Source organism: Saimiri boliviensis, chromosome 11 (genome assembly GCF_048565385.1).
Source record: "Saimiri boliviensis isolate mSaiBol1 chromosome 11, mSaiBol1.pri, whole genome shotgun sequence".
Classification (NCBI taxonomy): Eukaryota; Metazoa; Chordata; class Mammalia; order Primates; family Cebidae; genus Saimiri; species Saimiri boliviensis.
Window position 1 is genome coordinate 95,838,362 of NC_133459.1, and position 27,803 is coordinate 95,866,164.

The 27,803-nt window shown below is 45.1% G+C and overlaps 1 protein-coding gene and 1 long non-coding RNA gene across 5 annotated transcripts in view; one reads left to right on the forward strand and one right to left on the reverse strand.

Moving 5' to 3' along the window:
- Positions 1-149: 149 nt before the first annotated feature.
- On the reverse strand, positions 150-27,762 carry MAB21L3 (mab-21 like 3). Of its 4 annotated transcripts, XR_012512506.1 has the most exons (8): positions 27,116-27,762; positions 26,664-26,917; positions 17,953-18,093; positions 14,536-14,827; positions 11,163-11,341; positions 10,154-10,348; positions 3,405-5,056; positions 150-1,705 (listed from the first exon to the last, which is right to left on the reverse strand). XR_012512506.1 is itself a non-coding variant. In XM_074381214.1 (7 exons), the coding sequence occupies exons 2-7, from the start codon at positions 26,709-26,711 to the stop codon at positions 4,823-4,825; spliced, it is 1,089 nt and encodes a 362-aa protein (XP_074237315.1). In that variant the 5' UTR covers positions 26,712-26,914; positions 27,116-27,762; the 3' UTR covers positions 150-4,822. The 4 variants fall into 4 exon arrangements, 3 of the variants coding, with proteins under 3 accessions (XP_074237315.1, XP_074237314.1, XP_039316885.1); XM_074381214.1 differs by having other exon boundaries at positions 150-5,056; positions 26,664-26,914; XM_074381213.1 differs by having other exon boundaries at positions 150-5,056.
- LOC141580315 (uncharacterized) overlaps positions 14,490-27,803 on the forward strand; it is a 35,802-nt gene continuing 22,488 nt past the window's right edge. Inside the window, exons 1-2 of the long non-coding RNA XR_012512507.1 lie at positions 14,490-15,219; positions 17,667-17,790. This is a non-coding gene — a long non-coding RNA (uncharacterized LOC141580315). The remainder of the gene's footprint in view (positions 15,220-17,666; positions 17,791-27,803) is intronic.

Below are 27,803 nucleotides of genomic sequence, written 5' to 3' on the forward strand. Positions count from 1 at the left end.
GCGGGTGGATCACGAGGTCAAGAGATCGAGACCATCCTGGTCAACGTGGTGAAACCCCGTCTCTACTAAAAATACAAAAAATCAGCTGGGCATGGTGGCGTGTGCCTGTAATCCCAGCTACTCAGGAGGCTGAGGCAGGAGAATTGCTTGAACCCAGGAGGCGGAGGTTGCGGTGAGCCGAGATCGCGCCATTGCACTCCAGCCTGGATAACAAGAGCGAAACTCCGTCTCAAAAAAAAAAAAAAGAAGGAAGGGGAAGCAAGCAGAATTCTATTTGCTCACAATGTGCTAGTTTCCACCTAGGTGCAGTATATTGGTGTTTGTTTTCCTCCTCCTCCTGCTCCTCCTCCTTTTGAGGCAGGGTCTCACTCTGTTGCCCAGGCTGGAGTGCAGTGGCACAATCTTGGCTCACTGCAACTTCCACCTCCCAGGTTCAAGCTATTCTCCCACCTCAGCCTCCCACGTAGCTGGGACTACAGGCATGTATCACCATGGCCTGGCTAATTTGTTGTAGTTTTGGTAGAGATGGATGTTGCCATGTTGGACAGGCTGATCTCACACTTTTGGCCTCACGTGATCCTCCCGCCTCAGCCTCCCGAAGTGCTGGGATTACAGATGTGAGCCACAGTGCCCGGCTTGTTTTATTATTATTCTTTAAAAAGGTTAGATTCTCACATGTATAAATATCTTTCACAACTAAAAAAAAAAAAAAGGAGTGAATGGGGCGAGTAGGTGGAGACACACGTGTAGTAACTCAGGAAGCCGGACAGTCAAGGGGAGAAGAGAGTGAGGTGGCCGTTGTGGGAGGATGTGGAGGAAACTCCAGGAAATAAACGGAAAGACTGAAGAGCTGGGAGGCATCCCAGCTGACACATGCAGAGAAGCTGGCCTCTCAGGGAGACACGTCCTCTATTTTAGCAAGAGGGACGAAGGGGACGAATGGACTTACGGAATTTACAGTGGCATTTTCTCATGTTTCCCCATGATGGTTTTTATTTTCTTTACAAAGAATTTATATATGGTCTGGTAGAGTTATCAGGAATGAGATGGGCAAATGGCATGAGGGGTAGGCATCTAAAATGAAAACGATTGTTCAGCAGTTATCCCACGCTGGGCACTTAACTAAGAGCCTTTGACAGCCATCATTCCATGTATTGCTCTCATTAACACTACGAGGTATGTAGTTTCTCACGATGCCTGTAATAGTTTCCCAGGGCCACAAGAAAATAATAAAATACCACAGATGAGGTGACTTAGGTAACAGGAATTCACTTTCTCCCTGTTCTGCAGGCTCGCGGTCCACGAGCAAGGTGCGGACTGGGTCGGGTTCTCCTGAGGCCTTTCTCCTTGGCCTGTGATGGCCGCCCTCTGTGCACGCTCAGCCCTGCCATCTCTCCGTGGGCTTCACCTCCTCTCCTTTAAGGACACCCGTCAGACTGAATCAGCTAAAATCTTCATTTTCACTTAATCGCTTCTTTAAATACGGTCACATTCTGAGGTGCTGGGGCGTTGGGGCTTGAACTTATGAATTGCCGGGGACACGATTCAGGCCATCACAATGCCCATTTCGCAGAGAAGGCACTGGAGACACAGAAAGGTCAAACAGCTCATGCAGCTCCTCGGCGTCAGAACTGGGATGTGGACGCAAGCAGGTCAGCTGCGGTGGCTGAACACCAACCACTTCTCTACACGTCTAGTCCTGGGCCTGGAAGAGTGAAGAAGGATGGAGAGGTCTTTTGGAGAATGTTTTTTTTTAAACAGAACAGAATAAAGAAGCAATATTCTCAGACTTTTCTGAGCTGTCCCAGCAAACAGAATGGAACTGAATGCTCCAGGAGCCAGGATGGACGGTCCACTCACAGCTTCCCTCTTAAAATCTAGGTCTTAAAGAGAAACATGTAAATCTAGGCTAAAATGGCAGGAAAGGTCAACAACTGAAGCACGAGCTGGAATCCACTCCTGCTTGCTCTTGAGGGGCCAGGTGTGAAGTTAGGGACTGAGAAGGGTGACACCTGCTGGCTCCGATGATCAGCATGGGTGGGACCTGGCTCCTTTCATATGTGGTCCCTTACTACCCTCTACTGGGCAGGACTGGGAATACGCAGGAAACTGCAGGTAGCCCCACTTCCTCCAAAACTCGACAGATCTAGGAAAGACGGGAAGAATCTACTGGAATCACACAGCATGGCGCATGTCACTTCCTCTGCACCCGTATATACGCATACTGAACTAATAGTGCAGTCACTTCTCACTTTTTACAATTCTATGACTGTACAGCTGTTTTAAACGTTGCTTATGACTTTCGTTTTTGTTTTTTTTTTCTGTTTTGTTTTTGTTTTTGTTTTGAGATGGAGTCTCTCTGTCACCCAGGCTGGAGTGCAGTGACACAATCTTGACTCACTGCAACCCCTGCCTCCTAGGTTCAAGTGATTCTCCTACCTCAGCCTCCCCAGTAGCTGGAATTACAGGCCCACACCACCATGCCCAGCTAATTTTTGCATTTTCGGTAGAGACGGGGTTTCACCATGTTGGCCAACCTGGTCTGGAACTCTTGACCTCAGATGATCTGCCCGCCTTGGCCTCCCAAAGTGCTGGTACTACAGGCACGAGCCACCCTGCCCAGCCAAGATTCCATTTAAAAATGTTACCCTCCACTGACCTTACGTGAGAAAAAAAAAAAAAAAAAGTGTTACATTTGCCAGCTTTTCAAAAATGATGTTTCCTAAGATAGAATATGAGAATTTGAATACAAGTGTTGATGGCTTATCAAAATGCTAGTTTGTTCATCATTTCATATACTCTTTTTAAAAATTTTTTTTAGAGATAGAGTCTCCCTACAGGTGATTCCTTCTGTCACCCAGGCTTGGAGTGCAGCAGTGCGATCAAAGCTCACCACAGCCTCAAGCTCCTGGTCTCAAGGGATCCTCTTACCATAGCCTCCTAAACACCACATCTGGCTAATTTTTAAAATTTTTGCAGGGATGGGGTGTCAGTGTCTTGCTGTGTTGCCCAGGCTGGTCTTCAGCTCCTGGTCTCACGTAACCCTCCTGTCTCAGCCTCCCAAAGTGCTGGGATTACAAGGCATGAGCCACTGCACCAGACCTTCATGTTTACAAAACTTGTAAACTCATTGTAGGTTTGGAAATCCTTTTTTTTTCAGTATTTTAAAATCATTATTTGTTATGCGATAGCCTTGGGACCCCACCATATGGTTATAGTACGTTTGAAAAATAATTCTTTTTATTTTCAGATGTTAGTTTTCATCAAAACAAAATCAGTCGTTCACGCTTTAGAAATGTATCTTTGGTATGGACATCTGGGCAAAAATCTTCAAAAGTAATAAAGGAGCCCCTTGAGTTGAGAAGTATTAAGTAAACACCAGAAAAAAAAAAAATTGATCTCACCGAGAACTCCTAGAATTCCTGATTAGTTGTGTCACACAGAGTATGTTACTTTGTGAGCCTCCGTCAAATTCCAAATGGGTGGCTCAAGAGCGTCCAGTGTCCTGGCTCTTGTGTGAGCCCCCAGACCTGCTTCATGCAGTTACCAGAACAATCGTTCAAGATGCAGTCAGATCGTGAGACTCCTCTGCTTCTGGAGAGGTCAAATGTCACACCTTTGATCTGGACAGGTCCAGTGTCACACAATGCCAGCTGCTCTGACTCATGCCAGCCCTCCCAGGCTTGCCTTTAGTCACTTTTCCTTCCTGTTCAGCTATTTGCATTTTCATCCTTCCTGGACGTTTCTGTGGCCAACATTCTGTTTATTTCCTTCGGAGCACTTGCTTTCATTCGTAATAACTGTGCGTGTTTATCTGTCTTTCACTTCTTGTCTTCACCATTAGGCGGCATCCCCGGGGGAGGTCCTCATCCACCTTGCTCTTTCCTGTGTTCCCAGTGCCTAATGAGCGTTATTTATCAATGAGTGAGTGAGTGAATGAGGTGAGCAAAGGAACACGCTGAGCAGTGACAGACACCAAGGTCACTCCACGCAGACCACAGTACTGGGTTATTTACATACATATAAGGAAGTTCCATCCATGACCCATGGCATGGGAAGCAAAGGGAGGGCTGTGGCTGGGATCAGGCCAAGAGCTGTACTTTTATCTTCCACGCTTGTCATCAAACCCGTCCTTCCCTGCTTAGAGAATACCAGGGAAGCTAACAGAACCTCAGGACCCACATGCTAAGGAAGCTGGAGGGCCTCAAGGAAGCAGAGGCTTGCTAACTCATCAGGTGCAATTTTGCATCACTGCTGTGGGTACCAATCCAGGATGCCAACACCAGCTGCTCAACCGACCAGTAACACTTTGTGTTGATCCAATGCCTTCCCCTTGAAAAGGTGCCAGCACAGTGTCATAGGCACCCAGCCCTGCTCAGTGGTAGGTGCATTAACATTCCCATTTTACACATGGCAGGAGAATGAGCCCATGATCAGTGGGGCTGGGTACACAATCGGCCAGCAGACTCACGTGTGGCCTTCCAGGGGTTCTGTCTCCATCTTCACCGTGAGACGATCAGAGCCTGAACAAAGGAAACTAAGTTCAAAACTGTCACCGATTCTGAATCGAGCCTGAGGAAGCCTGATGAGAGGCGTCCCCAGGAGAGGTAGCTAGGGCAGAAATACTTGGTGGGCTCCAGGGAGACCTGGGCCAGACATCCTGAGGCACGGTTCCCCACCTGCAAAGTGTTACTGGTTTGATGTAATTTCTGCTGCCGTTTGGGGCCTTTTTCCTAGGCGGGATCCTGGCACCTGACTAAGGAACCATCCAGAAAACAAGCCAGAATAAAATGTCCAAGAACCTCCCAGGCCGGGGCAGCCATCAGGGTGGGCTAATCTGGGGGTTCTTCAGGAACGTGGACACCTTTTGGGCCACAGCGTCCAGTTCGATGGGGTTGGTGCACTGAAAGAGGTTGCTGTTTCGGACGAAATAGTGTTTCAGGAAGTGCTGGCTCACACACTTGTGCAATTTCCTCACCAGGCGCAGGAACGCTTTGCTGAAGACCTGCCAGTCTTTAAAGTGGGGATATTTCTCGCAGGTCCAAAAGAGCACGGTCTGTGGAAGGAAGAAGTGCTGTCAGACGTGGTTTCAGACAATTGAGGAGGATATCTTGGAAACAATTAATGAGCTTATGTGCCCTTGGAAGGAGGGAGAAAAGAGTTGCCCGGGGCAGACTGAATCTGCCATGAATTCCCAATCCCCAGCTTCAGGTGGGCTGCCGTTTACCAGAGACCCCGCACCTCTTCCGAATCTATTCCCTCACCCTCCTCCAGCATCTCCCATGGTCTCCACTCCAGGCGATGCCTTTGCCTTCTGCTCCACGGGGAAAAGGGAACCCCTCATCCTCCCAAACCAGACAGATCTTGCCCACTGTGGCGCCCTTCTCGCTTCCTCCCTGCTCTGCCTCTCCTGCCTGTGGGGCTGACCCCTCCACAGGGCTCAGGATCCCACTTTCCAGGAGGTGTATTTGACCGATTACCCTCTTCCTCAACTGCTTTTTGCCAGCTGAAAGCCCTCCTGCCACCCCGACCCCTCAGCCGCCCCCCGCCCTCACTCTTCCCTCCGCAAATCCAGGCTTTTCCGGAGTCGGCTCTATCATTTGTCATCATTTCCTCTCCTCCCATTTCTCGCCTCAATCCGCTCCAACATGGATTCTTCTCTCATTAATCCTCAAAGGCTCTTCTCATCAAGGCCCAATGATCTCCATGTTTCTAAATCCAACAGACCTTTGTCAGCCTGCACCTTACCTGACCTTTCAGCAGAGAACCCCCACACCCTCCCTCCTCAGCCATCCTTCACTTGATGCCAAGCAATCTCCTCTCTGGGTTTTGTCCTGGCCCGGTAGCGCCTCCTTGGCAAGGCTTAGGCTCCTTGGCCTGCCTGTGAGAGGTGGAGTTTCTGGAGGCTCAGCTCGAGGCCCTCTTCTTCCCTCACTCTGCATTCATGCCTCAGCTCTGTGTTCCCTCCACTAATTCTCCCTACATATGAATGACTTGCAAATTTGTGTCTCCAGCCCAGACTTCTCTGACTTCCTTACCGTGCATCTTCTGGGTATCTGAAAGTTTTCTCAGTCCTAGCGTGTTCAAACGGAACCCCTGCTCTTCCTGCACAAACCTGATCTGCCTCCAGAGTCGCTTAACTAGCTAGTTGTGCAACACACAAACATAGGAGTCATCCTTCTTTCTTACCACCCCCAGTCAAGTCCTGCAATCCTCTTGCTTAAGGATTTCTGGAGTCTACCCACTCATCTTCACCTCTAGTATTATTCTACCATCCCCCTCCAGTGCCTCCACATCTCACTGGACCTCTGCAGCAGCCATCTCATCAGCCTGTCCCTGTTCTTGCCACTATCCCAACTATCGCCATCCACGCTGCTACCACTGGGATCGTTCTGAAGCATACATCGAATTCCCTTCTCATCTAAAATACTTCGAGGTCTTCCCATTGTTTGTTAGCTACAAACATTATCCTTAACGTGGTGTGGTTTAGAAGGTTTGGTCCCTGCATTCCTTTCCAGACTCATCTTGACCCATGTCCTCTCTTGCTGTCTACATGTACCCACATCAACCGTTTCATGCTCCCTTCTACCACAGGGCCTTTGCACACCCTGCTTCTGCTGCAAAGGACACATCTCTTTCCCTTCTTTGTCCATCATATCAAATTTCCCTAGTACACTCATTGCACACTCGCTTAGCCATGTACTTCTCATAAGAAGCAGTGACAACAGTAGTAGTTTTTATATTTATGTGATCGATTTTATCATTTCCGCTACTGGATTATAAACTTTATGAGAGCCCTGAATGATGCCTTATTATTATTATTATTATTTTTGAGCAGAGTCTCGCTCTGTCGCCAGGCACCAGGCTGGAGTGCCATGGCACAATCTTGGCTCACTGCAACCTCCACCTCCCAGGTTCAGGTAATTCTCCTGCCTCAGCCTCCCGGATAGCTGGGACTACAAGCACATGCCACCATGCCCAGCTAATTTTTTTTTTTTTGTATTTTTAGTAGAGACGGGGTTTCATCATGTTGGCCAGGATGATCTCCACCTCTTGACCTCTTGATCTGCCCGCCTCGGCCTCTTACAGGCTGGAGCCACCGCGCCCGGCCAATGCCTATTTTTATTCACTATTAAGCCACCCAGTACCAGCAGAGGCTAGCCCATGAGAGATAGTCAGTAAACATTTATTGAATAAGTGAATTAATGAATTATCCATTCACGTTATGGTTTACATATTGAGTGTTTTTATACAGTCTATTTTTAGAGCAGTTGTACGTTCATAGCAACTATTAAGATTATATTATTTTGAATAAATGATTTAGAGATAATTTCATGCTAGTGAAGATAACCTAGATATCAGAAAAAAAATTTAACTTTTCTTATTAATTAAGATATCTCCCTGAGCAAATTGAGGCTGTTAAGCTCATTATAAGCCAGCCAATGGACTTTGAGTGGGTTTCAGGAATAAATAAGCCAATGAAAGATAAGCTTTGGATTCACGTGAAACAGTCTTGGGCAGAGCCTTTCTGGGGAGAAGGTGGGGGCCTCGTAAGACAGTGTCAGACCTAAGGTGAGGCAGGTGAGCACCACGACTTTCTAACCCTGTGTTGCAATCCAACCTCTTCCACTTTTCCCAAAACGAAGATTTGGCAAGGATCCAGCACATGCAAGTCATCGTCTGGGATGGTGTCTAACACTATGTTTGTCACCAGCCACATTCATTTTCAGGGTGGGAACGCCTAAAAGGGAGATAATTCTGCCTGCGGACTAAGGATAGAAGACCAGAGGAAAAGGCAGTTAGCACTGTGTCTGTTTATCTTACTCCAGAAATAGTCCCCTTAAAAAACATGCCCATCCTTGAGAACGCACAATAGTGTTATTCCATGCCGGTGGTCAGGGAGGACTGAAACAAAATCCTTAAGTTGTCTTAAAATCCACTAGGTGACTTAGGAGCCATCAGAATAGAAGCCAGCCCGTGCGGGGTGTATAGATTTGCAAGCAGCCATGGGCTGGAAGACGCGTGGAGGCCCCATTCAATCCTGCCTGAAATATTCATGTCACTGAATGTATTTCTATCCATCTTAATTGAGAGGGAATGAGGTCGATTGTTAAGAATATGAGGTTTTAGGCTGGGCGCGGTGGCTCAAGCCTGTAATCCCAGCACTTTGGGAGGCCGAGGCAGATGGATCACGAGGTCGAGAGATCGAGACCATCCTGGTCAACATGGTGAAACCCCTTCTCTACTAAAAATACAAAAAATTAGCTGGGCATGGTGGCGCGTGCCTGTAATCCCAGCTACTCAGGAGGCTGAGGCAGGAGAATTGCCTGAACCAGGAGGTGGAGGTTGCGGTGAGCCGAGATCGCGCCATTGCACTCCAGCCTGGGTAACAAGAGCGAAACTCGATCTCAAAAAAAAAAAAAAAGAATATGAGGTTTTGACATGACATAGACTTGAGTTTGCGTCTCAGCTCTGCCTCTTCCTAGTGTGGCCTGTATAAAGGAAAGCAAGAGAAGCTAAATCCACAGAACGAATCAACGTATCTTCTGCAAGCACACGCCCTCCATCCAGGAGAACAGCCTGAGTGTTTTTAGGGGAGTGTGCTTGAGGACGTGTTGAGAATGTTGGAACACCCGCGAAAAGCTCCAGGGCGTGTGAATGAGATGTTAACAGATTCTTCCAACGTCAAAAAGGATAGGTTATCAGGAAAGACAAGAATGAGAAGCCAAGACTTCACCTTTTTGCACACAAAAAAGCTGAGTAAGATGTGAAGCCACTCATTCATCTGCTCAAGAAATATTTACTGAGCTAATAGCTACAAAGCACTGGGGAGTTACTAGGGGTGTCGTTCATCCGTCTCTCAATGAACAAGACCATCAGGTAAGGTCAGCATGCTAGCTGGACAAGACCAATGTGGTATCTGTCCTTCAATAAGTTGCCTGACAGCAGATACAGTAACGTGAGGCTGGAAGACCGTTTTGTCCATCGAACGAGAGCAGGAACAGGCAAGCGTCTGTGAGGAAGGCACCAGGGACTACCTGAGTAGAAGGGCAGTCCATCCTTTCTGGGGCCAGGGAGGAGGGCTGAGGCTCCTGGACCCACACTAGCTAGGCTGGGCTGGGATGTCCTGCAAGAGTCTCCTACCTCCCCACCCCAGCAGGCTGCACGCAGCTGCTACCTAAGAGTCCACTTGACTCTGTGTGGTACACAATTTGAGAAAGAGGGAGTCGGAAGAATGGTCAAAGCCCACCTCTCCAGGGACTGCCCAGGCCAGGTCAGGCTCCGCTGCTCTGAGTCTTCACAGAGCCATGCTCCCCGCTTTCCTGAGCTTCCTCACTGTGTGATTCTACACACACCACGGCTTGCCTCACACAGGTCTATCTCCCACGCTAGATCAGAAGTGCCACGAGTGAGGAACCACATCTGTGTCTGTTCACCTTTGTGCCTGCAGGGATTGAGCCCACAGCAGGTAATGGGGCAGGCCTCTGGCCCAGAATAACCTCAATAAAAGCTTGCTGAATGAATGGGTGAAGGCATGAATGAATGTGTACTCTTGGCTTTAGGGGAGGGGGAGGCAGGTGCTGGCAGAGCAAGGGAACATCCTTGCCTGGTGAGTTAGATCCTGGAAACAGGTGTGTGGCACTACCTGTGTGGTAACTGCTGTGTTGCGTTTCCTGGCTCCCCTCCGTGTTGTGGGTCTGTGTGCGTGAAGAGCTGTGCTTGGGCTGGAGCTGGTTCTAAGACCGGAGCAAACACGAAGCCATCAAAGTGTGAGGCACGAACCACATTTGGAAATTCATTTCGGAACCTCAGTAGGCTTTCTGGCACCTAGTGGGCACTCAGGTTGGTTTGGTGGGTAAAATAAAAGGGAGAGGAGAGGAAAAGTGGGAGAGAAGAGAACTGGGAAAGGGAAGGGAAGGAGGAAATTTTACCCCGGGAAGGAGTGTTGGGACTTTGACGTAGTTCCATAATAGGTAATCATTTGTTGGATGGCAGATGTAGATACTAGAGCCTTATCCTGAATTTTTCACACATGCCACCCCTTCTGAGTGGCTCTGGCCAGGCTCTACAGAGGCCACAGGGAGAATGACCTATCCTGTCATTCTCCAAAGCTGCCCCTGAGCCTTCTCCCCCACCCCGGCCCCACACTCACCTGCAGATGGTGAGATGTGATGACCGGCCTGTTCCCCGGGCACCAGACTTCCTCCTTCAGTTGCCTCATGACTTGAAAACACTTCCTTCGGCAGCCCCCATCGTCATCCAGCTGTCCGAGCAACACCTGCTCAGCACGGAAGAAGCTCAGCTGCCAGTGATAACTTGAACAGGCCAACAGGTTAAACCCAAACGACTGGAATAAAGAGGAAAACATTGGGAAATGAGAAGAACAACGCTCCCCGGTATAGAAAGCCATCTCTGAAGCAGTCCACTGATCTGGGGAACCCGTCACCAGGCAGACAGCACATCGCACGTGGGGATGAGAAGGGGGAGTCAGGGAGACCACACGCCACCTTGGATGCGGACAGCTAGAAGGTGGTACCCACTTCCTCTCCTGAAGCAGTTCTCCAACTTGGGCATGCCTCAGAATCACATCACTCAGAGGGCTTCTTAAAACACAGATCGGCCGGGCGCGGTGGCTCAAGCCTGTAATCCCAGCACTTTGGGAGGCTGAGGCGGGTGGATCACGAGGTCAGGAGATCGAGACCATCCTGGTCAACACGGTGAAACCCCGTCTCTACTAAAAATACAAAAAATTAGCTGGGCGTGGTGGCGCGTGCCTGTAATCCCAGCTACTCAGGAGGCTGAGGCAGGAGAATTGCCTGAACCCAGGAGGCGGAGGTTGCGGTGAGCCGAGATCGCGCCATTGCACTCCAGCCTGGGTAACAAGAGCGAAACTCCGTCTCAAAAAAAAAAAAAAAAAAACACACACAGATTGCTGGGCCCTGTTCACAGGGTCTCATTCAGCGGGTCTGGAGCCAGGCCCAGGAAGCTGCATTTCTAACAGGGTCCTAGGTGACGCTGGTGCAGGGCCCAACACTTTGAGAACTGCTGATCTAGTGACACCTTAACTTCCCTTCGGAAACTTGTTGGCAGTCAGTAATGCTGTGACTGGTTAAGCTGCTGGAATCACGGCTCCGGCCAGCGGGGGTCCCGCCCACTGGTACCTTGATACACTCCACTCTCTCTTGGGAAGGCCAGCGCTGCAGACATCGAGGCCACCGGGCTTTCTCGGACCAGGTAGTGGGGATCTCCACGGTGGGGACCAGCTCCAGTTCCACCGGATATGCGGATGTTTCCACGGCAACCCACACTGCAGAACGGTTTCCTAGCATGCTGACCTTACCTGATGGGAAATGACCAACCGGGTAAGGAGAAGAGAAAGGCTTGCACAGTACAGGCGTTTAAACAAGGCATGTGTGAGCGGCTGCTCTGACCAGCTCCTTGCAACTGATGTGGCAACTTTCACAGTGTCTGTAGCATGTCAAAGATCAAGCCTTGACATCAAAACCAGATGGTTGGTCAGCTAGCCAGCATTGGAGCTAAGAAGTCTCATTGCTGGTGGGTTGCTCTTTCTCCCCCCATCCCAAGGCTTTGATGGCACCTTTCCTTTTAAATGAATGGATTCTTTTCAGAAGGCTCAACTGAAAGTAAAAGCCATAGAATAGAAAGAAAAAGTGTAGTACAGATGCTCCTTGACTTACGACGGGGTCACGTCCTGATGAAGCTGAAAATATTGCAAGCTGAAAATGCATCATCAGAGCTTAGCCTAGCCTACCTTAAATGTGCTCAGAAAACTTACATTAACTTACAGTTGGGTAAAATTATCTAACAAAAGGCCTATTTTATAATGAAGTGTTGAATATCTCAAGGAATTCATTGAATGGTTGTATGGGTACTTGAAGTACAGTTTCTACTAAATATGTATCATTTTCACACCCTTGTAAAGTAAAAAAATTATACATTGAGCCATGGCAAGTTGGGGACCGTCTGTATTTGCTACCGTAACATGAAACCTAACTATTTTCTATATCCTTCTCCATTCCACCCAAACATCTAAATGTTGATTTTCAGAGTAACGCGAACATAGGGAAGGTCAATGCCATTCTTTCCCTCTTCACTTCGATGTTCTGACACTGGTTAGGGACAGCGTCAGCCTCCTTACATATTCATATGCCTTTGGTGAAGTCTGGCTTAGCATGTCTTTTATCTGAGCCTCAGTCTCTTAGATGGTATTTGTTTTTACCATCCACTCAGCTAGCCGAGTCTCAGAGGTACCTATCATCAGAAACCCCTGTAACCACAAAATATGTCAAAGCACGTCACAGCCACCGTTTCAAGGATCAGGTGACTGGAAAGAAGTGTCCATTGCCTCGTTTTCTAACCAGGCAAAGAGAAGAAGAGTAAACTAATGCATCTGGGAGTTTTCCAGCTCACATATTAGAATTTCCTCATTTCTAATTTGCTCCCCCTTCTTTCAAAAGATATAATTTTTGTTTGTTTGTTTGCTTTCGTTACAGATAAAGATACGCAGTCTTGAATACAGCAGGATCTATTCATCTTTCTCTGCTCATCCCAATTCTTGAAATAGATAGGAATCTATTGTTTTGCATTTCCTTGCACAGATAAGAAAATGGAAGCACATTAATTGTGTTACTGTTCAAAAGGGAAACGTTCCTCTCCTTGGCCAGGGTGGGATAAAGGGCTTGTTTTCTGCATCTCATCAGAGCTGCCCAGACAGGAACATGACGAGCACTTTAGCGTTATTTACTGAAAGCACCTCGTCAGCCTGGCCCAGTCTGAGTTCTGCTTTGCACTTTCACTGTGAATAATGTCGCACAGCGTAAGAGGCGAGCGGGTGCTGCAGCCAGCCCATCGGCCCACACCCTGCCCTGTAGCTGGCTCTGCTTAAGAGGTGTGTGACCTTCAGAAGTGACTTAATCTTGCTAAGTCTCAATGTTCTCATCTCTAAAACAGGCAGGGAAAGAATTCTTATTCTATTGTGTGGTTACGAGGATTAAACTAAATAATCCATGAAATTTACTCTACTTAGTAAAAAATCTATTAAACATGAACTATTGCCACTACGGAAATTTTCATAACTGTTCATCTAGACAAGCAAATGTACGTACAAATACATCCTTTTATTTTCACACAGATGGAATTTCATGTTGTTTAGCAGTTTGGTTTTTCACTTAATTATCTAGCACATGCATTTTTCATAGCTCTGTATATATGCGTGGGCATATGCCTGTTCTTCTTAAAGGCTGCATAGCAGTCCAGGAGGCAGAGATAGCACAATTCAATTTAGCCAATTTTCCTTTGTTAGCCATTTATATTACTTCTAGCTATTTACTATTATAAAACTTACGGCAGAGAATATCCTCGTGCATATTTCTTTGTGTATTTGTAGAAATACATTTCTAAAACTAGAATTGTTGAGTTGTCAAGTAAGCATGTTATAACAATAAAAAATAGACAAATTGCCCTTTAAAAAGGAGAAACCAGTTTATACTTCTAATAACAACATGAAAATACCCATTTCACCATGCCCACTCGACACTAAGCGAGATCACACTTTTCATTTCTTTTAACTGGTTAGGTGTTTTAATGCACCCAACATTAGTATATTCTAATATATGTTGAAATATACATTAGATGGAATGCCTTTTCTTATTTTTTTCAAGCCATTTTTATTATTTTCCTGTGATTCCTTTTTTATTTTTTTTAGTAATTATTTCTGTTGGTCAGCTTATCTTTCTTCTTATTGGTTTATAAATTAAGAAAGTATAAATTTTGTTAAAATTTATATTTTATAAATTTTTATATTTTCTTTAAATATAAATAATAGAAAATTATATTTTATAAATAAATTTATAAAATATAAACTTCTATTTATATTTAAAGAAAATATAAAAAGTTAAGAAAATTAGCCATTTCCGGTTTGAAATTCACTTTTTCACTTTGTGTGAACAAAAAGGGTGTGTGTGTGTGTGTGTGTGTGTGTGTGTGTGTGTACATATGCTGCATTGTACAGTAGCTTAAGACTTTGGAGTTGTCAAACTTAATCAGTTCGTTATGGCTCCTGGATTTTGTGTTTTGGTACAAGTTGGTGGTTTCCAAATGTAGAATCTCAGCACACTGGTACTGAAGACAGATGGAGGTGCTGCAGTAGAAATGTGCTAATCACGAAGACCTGGGGTTTGTGAATAATTTGCTTTTTTTAAAAAAAAGTATGCTTCAGTTTTTAGGCCTGGTTAAGGCTTAATAATCCACAGCATTTTGTAACTATGCCAGCATGGTAACTTTCTTAAAGTCACAAGACTGTTTTGTTAGTATGAATTCCAATCGTCTGTGCATTAACAGCAGAAAAAAAAAAAAACGCTGATTCATATTTTGAGGACTAAATAAATGTGAAGAGCACATGATTACTTTCTCAAATTTAGGGTGTGAGCTGCAGACAACACCCAAGCAGAGGTTTTATAGAGTGAAAGGGGAATACCAGCTATTTTCCCTTGTCCTCGTTACTGATCAGCTCACCTGAGAGGTGACAGGTTCTGATTGCGTTTTCCACCAGCTTCCGGAACACCAGGAGGACCTTGGCTGGTACAATGTCTCCGTCGATGTTCACATCTGTCTCGTGCCACTGCCACAGGCTCTTCATAAATTGTTCCACCTCCAGCCACTGCTGCAGACCCTCCGGGTCTCGCAAGGGGCAGGGCAGCCTGGTGCCCTGCAGGGTATAGTACCTCCAGCGTTGCTCCCTGGCTTCCCTGTACCCTGCCAGGCCTTTTACTGGGACTGTGACAAGGAACTGACTGGGGGCCAAAACCTGGGATCAGGAAAGGATTGAAAACAAGCATGAGTTAATAGATTCAGAAAGTAACAGACGTCCTGGGAGCCAACCTGTCTCTCCAGGCAGCTCTGTTAACCACTCCACCCTCAGCAGTGTGACCAGATACACAGAGACCTAGACCTGGGTGTTACAAGTGGATTACATCTTTGTTCTGCCACTGAACCACTGTAAATACTTCGAGTAGGTAAATTAACTCGCTGAGTTTATGATTTCATGAATCTGCAAGTAAAGACAACGAACTAGACCAGGAACTTCACAGGAGATCTGAAGTTTGAGAAACAAGAATGAATATGCATTGACTTCCATGAAGACGCTGCACTGTATTTCTAATGCATTTGACCATTTCAGCTTCATAGTTACACAGTAAGGTAAGTTTGTTGCCATTTTCTTTTCTTTTTCTTTCTTTCTTTTTTTTTTAAGATGTGGTTTCACCATGATGGCCAGGCTGGTCTTGAACTCCTGACCTCAGGTCATCCACCCACCTCGGCCTCCCAAAAGTGCCATTTTCCAGATGAGGAATCCAAGGTGCAGAGGAGCTTGGAGATCTTTCCAGGGACACACAGCCAGGAAATAGAAGAGTCAGAATTCGAGTTTAGGTCATTTGACAGCTTGTTCAGTTATTATTTCTCTGCCCTAAGCTGGCGCTCACTAGAGAATGAATGACATGGAATGGTGAACGTTTTGACACAAATAAAAGGTAAGAAGTAACAGGAGGGGAGGTAAAAAGATTTTGTAAAATGGCTCCCTATTTTTTTTTTTTTTTTTTTTTTTTTGCCTGTACTGATAACCCATGGTCAGTGTTCGTGACTAACCCTTCCAAAATCTAAGGCAAAATAAAAGCTTGTTTGTTTAGACAATATGAGCTGTTGAGATGATTCTAAGTTCTAAGAAAAAAAGCAAACTATCAGAATCCACTTAATCCCCTTCTCCAGGAACCAGTGAAGCAATGACTGGGGGAAAGCAGTCAGACCAGCAGCCGAGGGGTGGAGCGAGTGGGTAAACAGAGCCGTCAAAGGAGCCTGAACTCTGACCATGTCCCACTTCATGTACACCTTCGGCTGGGAGTCAGCTGCCTCCTCTTCATGGAAAGCTCTGACCGTGGAATCTGGTTAACCCTTGCCCAGGACCAGTCACTGGCTCACTGAGCGGTGAACACCCTAATCAGCTCCAGCTGTTTCCGCCTAACTCTGAGAAAACAATAGTTTGATGTTTTAGAAGACGTATCCACATGACTTCTGGTACCCATAAAAAGGTGGCTGGATTTAAAAAGAGGAAAAAATGTCTAAAGTATAGAATTTAAGATCTGAATATTATTTCAGTCCACTTTTATGTGAATTCAAAAGCACAATGATCATGTTGTTAGTCATATAAGTGGTGCTTAGTAAATATTTGTTGAGCAGCCTGGGCAATATGACGAAACCCACCTCTACAAAAAAAAGACAAAAATTAACCAGGCATGATGGCATTTGCACCTATAGTCTCAGCTGCTCAGGTAAGCCTGGGAGGTTGAGGTTGCAGCAAGCCATGATTGCACCATTGCACTCCAGCTTGGGTGACAGAATAAAAGCCTATCTTTATTTAAAAAAAAAAAAAAAAAGCCCAACCCAAAGCAAACTAAACCAAAAAAAAAAAAAAAAAAAAAAAACCATGTTGAATCTGATGTAAGATAAAAACAATTTTATATCCTATGCTGTAACTATTCTCAAAGCTTAATATGTAAGACATGACATATGTAAACACAAGATATATTTTAAGCTATGAATTCTAAGTGAGACCACTGAAAGAAATTTCCTAGGGTATAGTTCTAAGAAAAGTAATGTAATATGTCTATTTCTAGTCACTGGTTTACATGTGTTCAAGTTAGATTGGCCTGGGTGGTAGAGTTGGGCAAATGATTCCAGGATTCAATCTAGTTTTACAATTTTCACCCTGGAATTAATTTCCAACAATCTGACTCTGTTTCAAAATCCACAAATCCCCAAATCTCTCTAGTGGTTCTTGTGTCCACCAACTTTGAGACATAATGGGCCAGCAATGGTCTTTTGCTCAGGTACTAATTCTTTTGCTCATTTATTTATTCATTCATTCCATATAAGTTAAGTGTTTACCATGGGCCACACACCTTGCTGGGTGCTAGGAACAAAACAATGAGTAAACATGGTCTTTACAATTAAGAGATTTGCAGTCTGTAGTGAGAAACAGGCCATGAATACATACAAATTTAATACAAAGTGAAAGAGGTATGTGGCATCAGAAAAATCGAGATAAAGAATGAGGGGGATTCAGAGCCTGACTTCTCTCACCTCTAAAATGGAGATAACCAGACTGTCTTTTCCACCAGGTGGTTTACAAGTTTGAGTGAGGTCGCTTCTGTGCGCACAGCTCTGCCCTCACGAATGCGTTGTCTGAATGCTGGTGTTACCCACTGGCTTACACTGGGTGGGACTCCTCAGCATGGAGAGGGGTCGCAAGCCTGCTCCTGCAGCTTCCTCATGCCACCTCTTCTGCTTTCTTCCATCCCCATCTGCAACCCTTAGCCAATTACTTTCAACTGTCTTTTTGTGGATACCCTTGGTTCCCTCCACCCTACCCCCAATCTATTGAGTAGATGGTTAGTAAATGAATGTGTGTTTACCTGAGCTTTGATTGTGACTGCAGAACCTGCTTTGGAATCAAAAGCCTCTATTGTGAGTTTTGGCGTTAGTGCCTGACATGACTTGATCAAGTCATTTGACTTCTCTAAGCCTCGTTTTTCTCATCTAGGAATGTGGACGCTCAAAGGAAATAACATCTATCTTTTTCTCATTTTCTGTAGAGACGCTGTCTCATTACGTTGCCCAGACTGATCTCAAACTCCTGGCCTCAAGCAGTCCTCCCACCTCAGCCTCCCAAAGTGCTGGGATTACAGGTATAAACTACATCTCTGGCTGAAATGGCAGGTATGAAATGAGATTGTAAATAGTAAAAACTAAGAGTACCTGTGAAAAAAAGAATTGTTATGAGTATTCTTAATGAGGCAAGCCTCTGTCACATACTGACATCCCCCTGCCCGAGTGTCCTGGCTCTGCTGGTGGCATTTAGAGACATCGAGACTTACTTACCTTAATATTTTCATTGTATGTGTCAGAGTAAGGCACGGCTTGAAATCTAATGTCTTGGGAGCTGATATTTGTGGTCAAATGATGAACGACTTTCTGCACCTCCTCCACAGCCTGGGAAATCTTCTGGCGCCTCAAGTCCACCTGGTGTAGGAGGGATCAGCAGACGTGGTTATTTCCTATGTGGGTCCCCAGGCACTGGCATAAGAAACTGAGGAGACAAGGGAACAGCTAGGGGTGACCGGGGAAATTTAGGTCAAAAATCCTGCCTTCCCAAGATGCAGGGGAGGTGGACTTCGGTCTGACTCTACTGAGAAGACACTTGTTGGGGCCTCAATGTTCTTTTCTGTAACAGATACATTCATTTGATATTTATCTAGGACCTACTATGTAGAGGTGCCAGGCCAGGTGCTGGAGACACAACAGTGACTAAGACAACAGTGAACAGTGTAGATGCTCGCCCTCTAGTTGAACATACAGGAATATGGCCGGGCGCGGTGGCTCAAGCCTGTAATCCCAGCACTTTGGGAGGCTGAGGCAGGTGGATCACGAGGTCAAGAGATCGAGACCATCCTGGCCAACGTGGTGAAACCCCGTCTCTACTAAAAATACAAAAATTAGCTGGCCGTGGTGGTGCGTGCCTGGAATCCCAGCACTCCGGAGGCTGAGGCAGGAGAATTGCTTGAACCTGGGAGGCAGAGGTTGCAGTGAGCCAAGATCATGCCACTGTACTCCAGCCTGGTGACAGAGCAAGACTCTATCTCCAAAAAAAAAAAGAGAAAATACAGGAATAAGAATACAGGAATAAGGCCAGATGCGGTGGCTCACACCTATAATCCCAGCACTCTGGGAGGCCAAGGTGTGTGGATCACCTGAGGTCGGGAGTTCAAGACCAGCCTGACCAACATGGTGAAACTCGGTCTTTATATTAAAAAAAAGAAAGAAAAAAAAAGAAAATACAGGAATATATGTAAATATATCATAATATATATAATTATAATATATAATATCAATATCATAATATACAGTATTATACCTGATATTACATTATAAATACACAGACACACATATGTATGTATGTATATATGTGTATTTCTGTATATATATACATTTTCATAGATATGTGTGTGTAGGTGTGTATGTGTGTGTATGCATAATATAATATTAGGTATGGAAGTCCCATGAAGAAAAATAAAATACGATAAGGGACTAGAGAATAAAGTGGCAGCTATTTTAGTTAGGGTGGACAACGGACAAAGAAGACTTCTCTAACGAGGTGACATTTGAGCGAGGATGAGGACAGCTTAGGAGAGCAGATTCCATGCTCCTCCTCTGAAGTAGACAATTCTCTAAGGCTAGCAGCGAGGCCACTGTGGATAGACCGGCAAACAGAAGGTGATAGGAGGTGAGTATGGAGAGAAAGGCAGGGGCCAGGTCATCACGCAGGGCTTTGTAAGCCATGGTGAGACTCGACCATGGTGCCGTCGTGCCTGCTGCCCTGGGTGTGAATATTAAACTTCTTAACATGCATCAGCACTCAGCAGCTTGCTTCCTACTGATGTCATCAGTAAATGATGGTTCTCTGTCTCTGTACTCACCCCTGCGTTTTGCTTCTAGACCTTTAAGAAAAGGCATGCATTTATGTTTCTGCTGACAGAGAGTTATCACAGGGAGTTACCGAGAACTGGGAAATTCTCAGAGAAAATTGAACACTAATCAGATACTTAAGGTTTAGGGAAATAGATGTTTGTGGGAAACACAAAGGAACGTTTAGTAAACTCCAGGAGAGACAAAGAAAAATCCAAGAGACAGAAGGGTCTGCAAGTTTTTTCTGAAATGGAGGGGCCTCTTTGTCATTTGCTCAGGAGGCTCCTACAAGCCGCTGTCATGACAAGACTCCTGCAGAGGCTCCTTCAGCCAGTAACCAATTTTAAGCAATATCTGATACATCGCAATCTAACGCCCATCCATGAATCTCTGAATTATGGTATAATGGCTGTTTCTACATATTCTAGAGTCATTTTGAGACATCCATAAACTGATCACGACAGCCAGGAAAAAAAAAAAAAAGCCCAAGTCAAAGAGATTCCTGTTTTCCTAAATTAAGTCATCAACTAGGCCAGTGACCTGAGATCTCACTCATACTTCCCATCAACCCGGAAGCCAACCTTACATGTACATAGAATAAGAATGTGACGTGCACCTGTTTGCACCCATGTTGTGTAGCACATGTAGAGTCAGTTCATCAATAAGTATCTGTTTAACACGTGCTCTGTGGTGGGCACCGCTTAATGCTGGAACACAGCAATGCATAAAATAGACGTGGCCAATGCATTGACAATAGTGAGGGAGACAAATACAGGTACAGAATACAAGTGTGGGGATGCTGTTATGGAAAAAATAACAAATGACAAATAAAGCTTTTAGAAGCCCCAAATTAAGTTTCCTCTCCAGCGCAGGACTTCCCCTCTGTGTCGTGATTCAATCTTATTCGAGTAATTTTAGCAGAACATCTATTTTATGCTGGGCTCTGTGCACACATGTTGCCACAAGGTTTCTAGATAGCTTGACAAAGCAAGACAAATAAACTGGAAATTAACATCACTGCACGCCAGTGCAAAGTAGAGGTTTGTGCAAATGCTATGGATACAGAGAAAAAGGACGCTTCACCCAGTTTGGAGGTTGGGAGGCCTTCCTGGAGACACAGTGTGTTGGAGTTTTATCTTGAAAGCTTTGTAGGAGTCCGCTAGGAAGAAAGGAGCATGAAGGTTGCTCCAGAAAGAGAAAAGAATTGCAGAGGCATGAGCAGCACAAAGAGAGAATCTGTGTTCCTCCTGCCTGTGCAATTGTTCCTGTGATATTTTTAGAATATGATCACCTTAAGAGGAGGTGGTGAAGTGGGAGAATAAACAGTGAGAGGTCTCAAAAGTAGAGGAAGAATTTCAAGAACAAAGTCAACAGTAAGTGGCTGAGTGAGTCAGGGCCCCCAAATGTCCATGGAGTCTGACAGCTAGAATACGGCTGCTGTGTTGGGGGAATGCTGGGCACTAGCATTAATGGTGGGGGAGAAGTGGGCATTAAGTGGTGGATTAAGACAGCCAAGTGAAGGCACAGGTAAGCAACTCCTCCAAGAACTTTTATTTGGGGTGGGGGAAAACCAAAACAACAGGGATGTGAACAGGTTTTCCTTGTTTGTTTCGGTTTGCAAAATGACACACAGGCTTAAACATTTTTAAATGCTGAGAGAAAGGAGTCAGTGGTGAGAGAAGAGAGAGCAAAACCATTTTGTAAGGATTTCCCACCCGAAAGGAGTCACGCACATCCAGAAACCTGAGTGAGGAATTCATCTTGGTGTGGCAGAAGGGAAGAAGGGGGAAAGGGCGCAGATACTGATAAAAGGGTAGGGAAGAGATTTCAGGCGATAGACTGGTGAAATAGCTGCTGTAAGGAATGAGAGACTGTTGAGGTACATATGTGTAAAGACAGCCAGACGGTATCAAGACTCGGCTGAGGCTGGGTCCATGAGGCTGTGGGATACCAGTAAGCTCAGTTGTGAGATCTTCACCACCTCTTAGCCCTCCAAAGGTAAGAGCTGAGGTGCTAAGATTGGAGTTTGCTGGGCAAGAGCCGGAGAAAGATAAAAAGCAAGGGAGGGTTTTAGTAGTGGGCTACATTTTCCAGCCTGAATAAAGAACAGATAAAGCGAGTGGTAGAAGAGGGAGCATGAGGCAAGTTCAGGGACCTGAAGTCTGATCAGGTACAGTGGGGAAAAGGAATACAAGAGTTAACTAGATAGAACATTGCAGGCAGAGTTGTTGAGAAATAGTATTATCTACGTTAAGTTCTCAGAATATGCTGAAGACCAAGACAAGCCTCCTGAATCTGCCAGCCCCACTGATGTAATTCCATAGAACCTGAGTGTTAGGAACATAGCAGTGAATATATATGTGTGTGTATACATATATATATGTATATATATATATATATACATATACATGTAAATACAGTTTTTCCTGAGTTAATAAACTAATGAAAGGTTCATTACCATCAAATCATCTTTAACTGATAGAAGTATAAGAGTGTGTATGCATGTGTGTATGCATGTACATGTGTGTGCATGTATGTACATAACACATGTGAAGAATAGCCGATTAGAAAAAGTACTTCTTTGTAAATCTCTTCAACAAATGAATTGTGTCCTCATTTTTTTTTTTGAGATGGAATTTCACTCTTGTTGCCCAAACTGGAGTACAGTGACACGATCTCAGCTCACTGCAACCTCCGCCTCCCAAGATCAAGTGATTCTCCTGCCTCCGCCTCCCAAGTAACTGGGATTACAGGTGCCCTCTATCATGCCTGGCTAATTTTTTGTATTTTTAGTAGAGACAGGATTTTATTATGTCAGCCAGGCTGATCTCGAACTCCTGACCTCAAGTGATCTGCCTGCCTCGACCTCCCAAAGTGCTGGGATTACAGGCATGAGCCACCACACCCAGCCAAATTGTGCCCTCATTCGATGGTGAAATTCTTACCAGGCAGGACGGGATCACGCACTCCTGGAAAACAACCACAATCTCTCACTTGCTACACAGGTTATTAACTCACCCTTACGACCTATTTTGATTGCCAGAGGTGAAAGTCAGAATAAGAGAATGCTTTCTGAGACCTAGAATCACAAATTCCAGTTTTAATTTTCTTCCTCCATCACTTCGGTTGCAATTTAGACTCAGGATCTTAGAAATGGACAAGACCTCAGAATTGCGTTGTCTGGTGTGACTTTACGGAGGATCAGCGTGACAGGAGGCTTTCCTAACATCACGCCAGCAGTTAGATGCAGGACTAGACAGGCCCTCCGACTCTTCTTTCCATCACACTTTGCCACACCCTCGAGTACTGATGTACCAGAGGTGCCGCCTGCGCTTTATCCTCTTCCTGAACCTAAAAATGCCTTCAATTTAAAGTCAAGACTCATGAAATAAGGAGTCCCAAGTCTCTGTGTATTTGGGTATCGGCAACTGTTCTGGCTTCTCACAAGCACACAGGGTCATGCCTCAGGGGCCGGACAGTGAAGCCCCTGCTGTGGGACCTGAGTGGAAGCCTCTTTCTCACTAGGTGATGGGCAGCCCCATCCCTCGCCACGTCTCTGGCTACACTTCCTGCAATAAGGTCTTACCCACACAGCATCTCTGCACTATTTGGTAGGCCCAGAAGTGACTTGTGCTGGGGGTTTCCAGGCTTAGTCCCAGAGGCCTCTTGTCACTCTCATGGTGTGACAACACAGAATCCCCAGACTGTTTCTCTCCACTTATCCTGGCCACACCCTAGGCAGATACAGCAAGAAGTTCATTTCAGGGCGTGGAAAAGCAGGCAGTGGGGCTTGGCAGCCTTGAGACAGCCTTGTCGCCAAACCTAGTTCATGGCAAAACACGGAAACAAATTTTGTTTGGGCCTCGCTCTTTCCAGGCATGTCCCCACGCTGCAGGTCCGTGTCCCGTCCTGGGCCCCTTTCCCCTCCTCCTCCTTACCACAGCATCAGGCCCATTGTTGCCCCATAAGCCACTTGCTGCTATTATTAGCTCAAGTTCGTGAATATTGCTGCTATTAATAGCTCAAGTTTGTGAATAATTTACTGTTTCAAATATAAATTATGGGAATTCAAGGTTATTCCTTATAATAATATCACTCTGACTCACTCGCATTCCGATACACTTCCTTGAGAGAGAGACAGCGTGTCGGTACTAGGTAGCATGCCAGGAATGGCACCCAGGTCATACCCATGAGCAGGCCGCCTATGTGTATGTCATTTCCGATGAGTGTTACTGGGAAGAAAAGACTGAGAACTTCCTTCCGGAAGACAAGAAGTCAGACCTTTAATTCTGGAATTGCATGGAATCCAATCATCAGTGAAAAGAATTTCAACCAAACAAAAACAGGTATCATCTCCGTCTTTCAGGGGCCAATAATTCAGAGAAAGGGAAAGTTAAATCCAGTGATAGATACACACTAGAAAATAGGCTTTCCACCATCATATCCCTTCCTTTTTAGACTAATTCTTCCATGAATCCAATGCTTGGGCACAGAATATTTGCAGCCCCTAAACGTAGCAGAAGCTACAAGAGCCGCGGCACTGTAAAACTGAGATTATTGAGTCTTTCCTGTGTGCAGGGCCTTTTGTAAGGGTAGGCTCATTCATGCCTACCCATAATTCTTTAAGGTGAATGCTATGATTATCCCCATAGATGAGGAAACCAAAGTTCAGAACGTTTAAGTAATTTTTCCAGGTTCCCAGAGTTAGTAAGTTACAGAACACAGGTAGCATCCTTCCAAAACCCGTATTTGTAACCACTGCACTGTTCTGCCTCTCCAAAAGAAAAAGGTGACCGGGAATGAAACACATCCTGACTGTTTGCATGGGGTTCCCTTAGTCCTGAAGACCTTTCCTATACTTCTCCACTTATTAAAACCCTACACTTCTTCCAAGGCTTTGTCTCCACTCTTCTTTCCGTAAGATACCTTTCCCATCAGACCTAATGCGTCTCTGTTCTCCTCCAGCAATCTGTTGAAATCTCTACTGCATCCCTTATGGTTCGCCATGCATTATATCAAGCATTTGCCTGACTGCACGTGAAATTCCCTCCTTCTTCCTTTGGAGTTATGTGCAAAATCTGCAGGTGGGACAGGGCTAAAACCAAAACCAAAATTTCTCTCTCATTCAGCAAGGCCACATCTCAGGCCTTGGTCTCCCTCAAACACAGTATTTTGCACGAAGTATTAGCACCGTATTTTGCACAAAGCAGGTCCTTAGTATGTGTTTGCAGAGACATACCGGAGTTTAGCAGAGGACATACGGCCTTTGGACTAAAAAAGATGAGGCTAAAACATCAGCACCTTCATAATTTAGCCATGTAACTTTGGATGGACAAGTTATTTAATCTCCACAAGTCTATTTCCTCCTCTGTAAAAACAGAGACAATTTGTATATCACATGGCTGTTGATTAGATTAGGTGAGATCCTGTAAGCACCTTGATCTGTCGGCCTCCACACCACTGTTGACTTACCTTTAATGAACTCTGAAGAGATTTCTGATCATATATATGCAAGATACTCTGTGACTGTCAAAAAGAAGGACATGCAAGACACTGTTCTTCCCTCCAGAAACTTATAAAGAATGAAATGATTTGACATGTAAGTTGCCAAGCAAGATGAAAATAGGACAGTGTGAGGTGTTGATACACAACTCATGGCCAAGTAAATGGTGCCAGTAATACTAATTATAATGGGAGTGAATCTGTGGATCTGTGGGCAGAAACATTTCGTGCTGGGTGTCAAGGCAGGTGAACTCTGAGTTTGAAGGATGAATATGAGCCGGAAAGGTGGCAAGGAGGAGCTGGGGTCCTTGACCTGCTCAGGGCCCAGTTCTTGTTGGGCAGAAGTGGGAGACTCAATCACCTACAGGAGTGGAGTAGGAGACACATGTGAGAGAGGCAGTGGGGACCAGGAGCAAGTGTCAGATACCGGAGTGTTCAGCCTCCTGAGAGGTGGCCGGCACATGCTCTGGCTAGCAAACACTCAGCCCCGCCACACGCTTTCCAGGCAAGAAATTGGGACCTGTGGTTGCCAAATATTCTGATTTTTTCCCCTCGAAAGACAGCAATCTGCATTTCTCTGCAAAACCTCGCTGTTTTGAAATGCTTGTGAAAAACATGAGAAATAATCTACAGGCCAAACAACACATGGGCACGAGCTGGATTCAACATGTTGAGCACTGTTTAGGATGTCTGCTACTGGAAATGCAAGGTGAGCAGAGGGTAGAAAGAGCAGCCGAAGTTACTTGAATGCTATGCTAAAGATTCTGGAGTTTTTTCTTACAAAAAAATACAGGATCCGTGGAAAAAAAATACCAGCCAGTATCTCCAGCATTTAGAATTCTCAAAGGGTGGAATAATTGGGAAATCACTTTGTTTACTCTAGTTTGATCATCCCGGGTTTTCCTTATTTATTTCTCTTAATGATTCTGCCTAAGAAACACACTTTGCTTATCACTATGATAATGATCTTTGCTTGGTGTACTTGTAAAAGCATGAAAACCGCACACTAGTTCCTGCTTCTTAGTCAATTTAACTATTTTGGTTTCAACATTAACATCCTGCCTTAGTAGCTTCATCCGTCGATGAAAAGGCTTAAACTGGATAATATTCAAGACACCTTCAAGTTCTAACAGTTTTCGACAGCCTATGACCATCGAGAAGAAATTAAATTCTTAACTGATGTGTACCAAAAATAGGCTAATATTTAAAAACCTAGTAGTTTCACAGTTTTTAAGAAGCTTGGTTTTCATTTCATTTGCTCTTTTTCCAAGACCCCGTGAAGCTCCTATTATTATTCCCATTTTACAAAGAAGAAGGTCAAGGCTCAGTCAGATGAAGTGACTCGTGACCACACGAGTGGCAGAGCTGGAGTTCCCCCCGTCCCCCAGATTCCAACTCTCTGTTCTATATTCTATACCGAGCATGTCTCTGGGAACTGAACCCTCAAAGAGAAGACTGAAATATGTGAAGTCCCCAAACATTGTTATGGGTGACAGTCTGTTTTCTGAGGAGCATTTTATGTATATTTAGAAATATACAGCTTGAGATCCTTTCTGGATCAAGGTTTGGTTGGGAGCAGTGTGAATGGGGAAGGGGTACATGGGAGAGACCGGGTCTGTCCTTACCTTATTTAGCAGGCAATCTTCTAAGTCTCCCACAGTAAGGGATTTCATGGCTTCTTGGTCAATCCTGAGTAGAACAGCAACTTCCTGGGTTTTTTTCTCAATGGAGTACAACACTCATGAGTAGATAGCACTCCCAGTAATGTGAGTCTCTGGGTACTGAATTTTTCCGGAAATGTGTAATGGACCGGAGATTTTCCTTCCAAACCTTTCATTCAAGTTTTATTTCCAAATTGTGAAAATCCAGCTGTCATCTTCTGGGAAATTAAAAAAAAAAAAAAAGAATTTAAAAAGAAGAGTTGATAAAATTGAATTTGAGTCCAACCTAATTATACCTTATTTAGCTATATTAATTGGTTCTTTGACCAGAGCGCAATTTCCCAAATTGTATTTTCCACCCAAGTACTTAAAAGTTCCATCCAAGTTAGAAATACCCTGCAGTTGGCTTCTCTCACCTTTTATGCTTCTGTCCCGTCACTAGATGCACCGTGGAACTCAGTATCTTATATCTCCTCGTCCTTATCTTGTTGACAGTAAATACCCCTTGCTCTCCAATCCAGAAAATCCCACAGATTGATTTACTTTCTTTACAATAAACAAATAAAAAACTGCCGAACAACCAGCCTGGGACCCATCATTATGCCCACAAACAAGTGATCAGATCTTGTCAACCACAGCAGAGCGCAACGGTTGGCATTTGGAAAAGCATGCACACACGTACACACAGGCGCACACGTACACAGAGGGCACACAGGCGCACACACAAACACAGGAATGGCCGGTCAGGAATCCTTCTGCTCACCTGCTGACCTTTAAACGTAATTTCCCTCTTCCAACTTGAAAGCTGGCAGTAAAAATAAAGTCAGTGTAAACAGGTCCCTTGAGAGTCCAGGGAACACTCAACGTCTGGTTTTGCCAGCAAAACTTACGTTGGAAAACAGCTCAGGCAGTAAATTCCCAGTTGGGCTGGCTGGGGCTAGTTTTACTACAGAAGAAAAAAAAATTTCACAATGGTCTGATCTCCTTGAAGCTGGTAAACATCACGGGAGTCTGCTATCAGATAATCTAAAGAAATGACAGCCCTCCTGGGAGCAATGCTTACTTTTGAGCAATGTTGCAAAGGCAGGTGCTTCCAAGCCCACC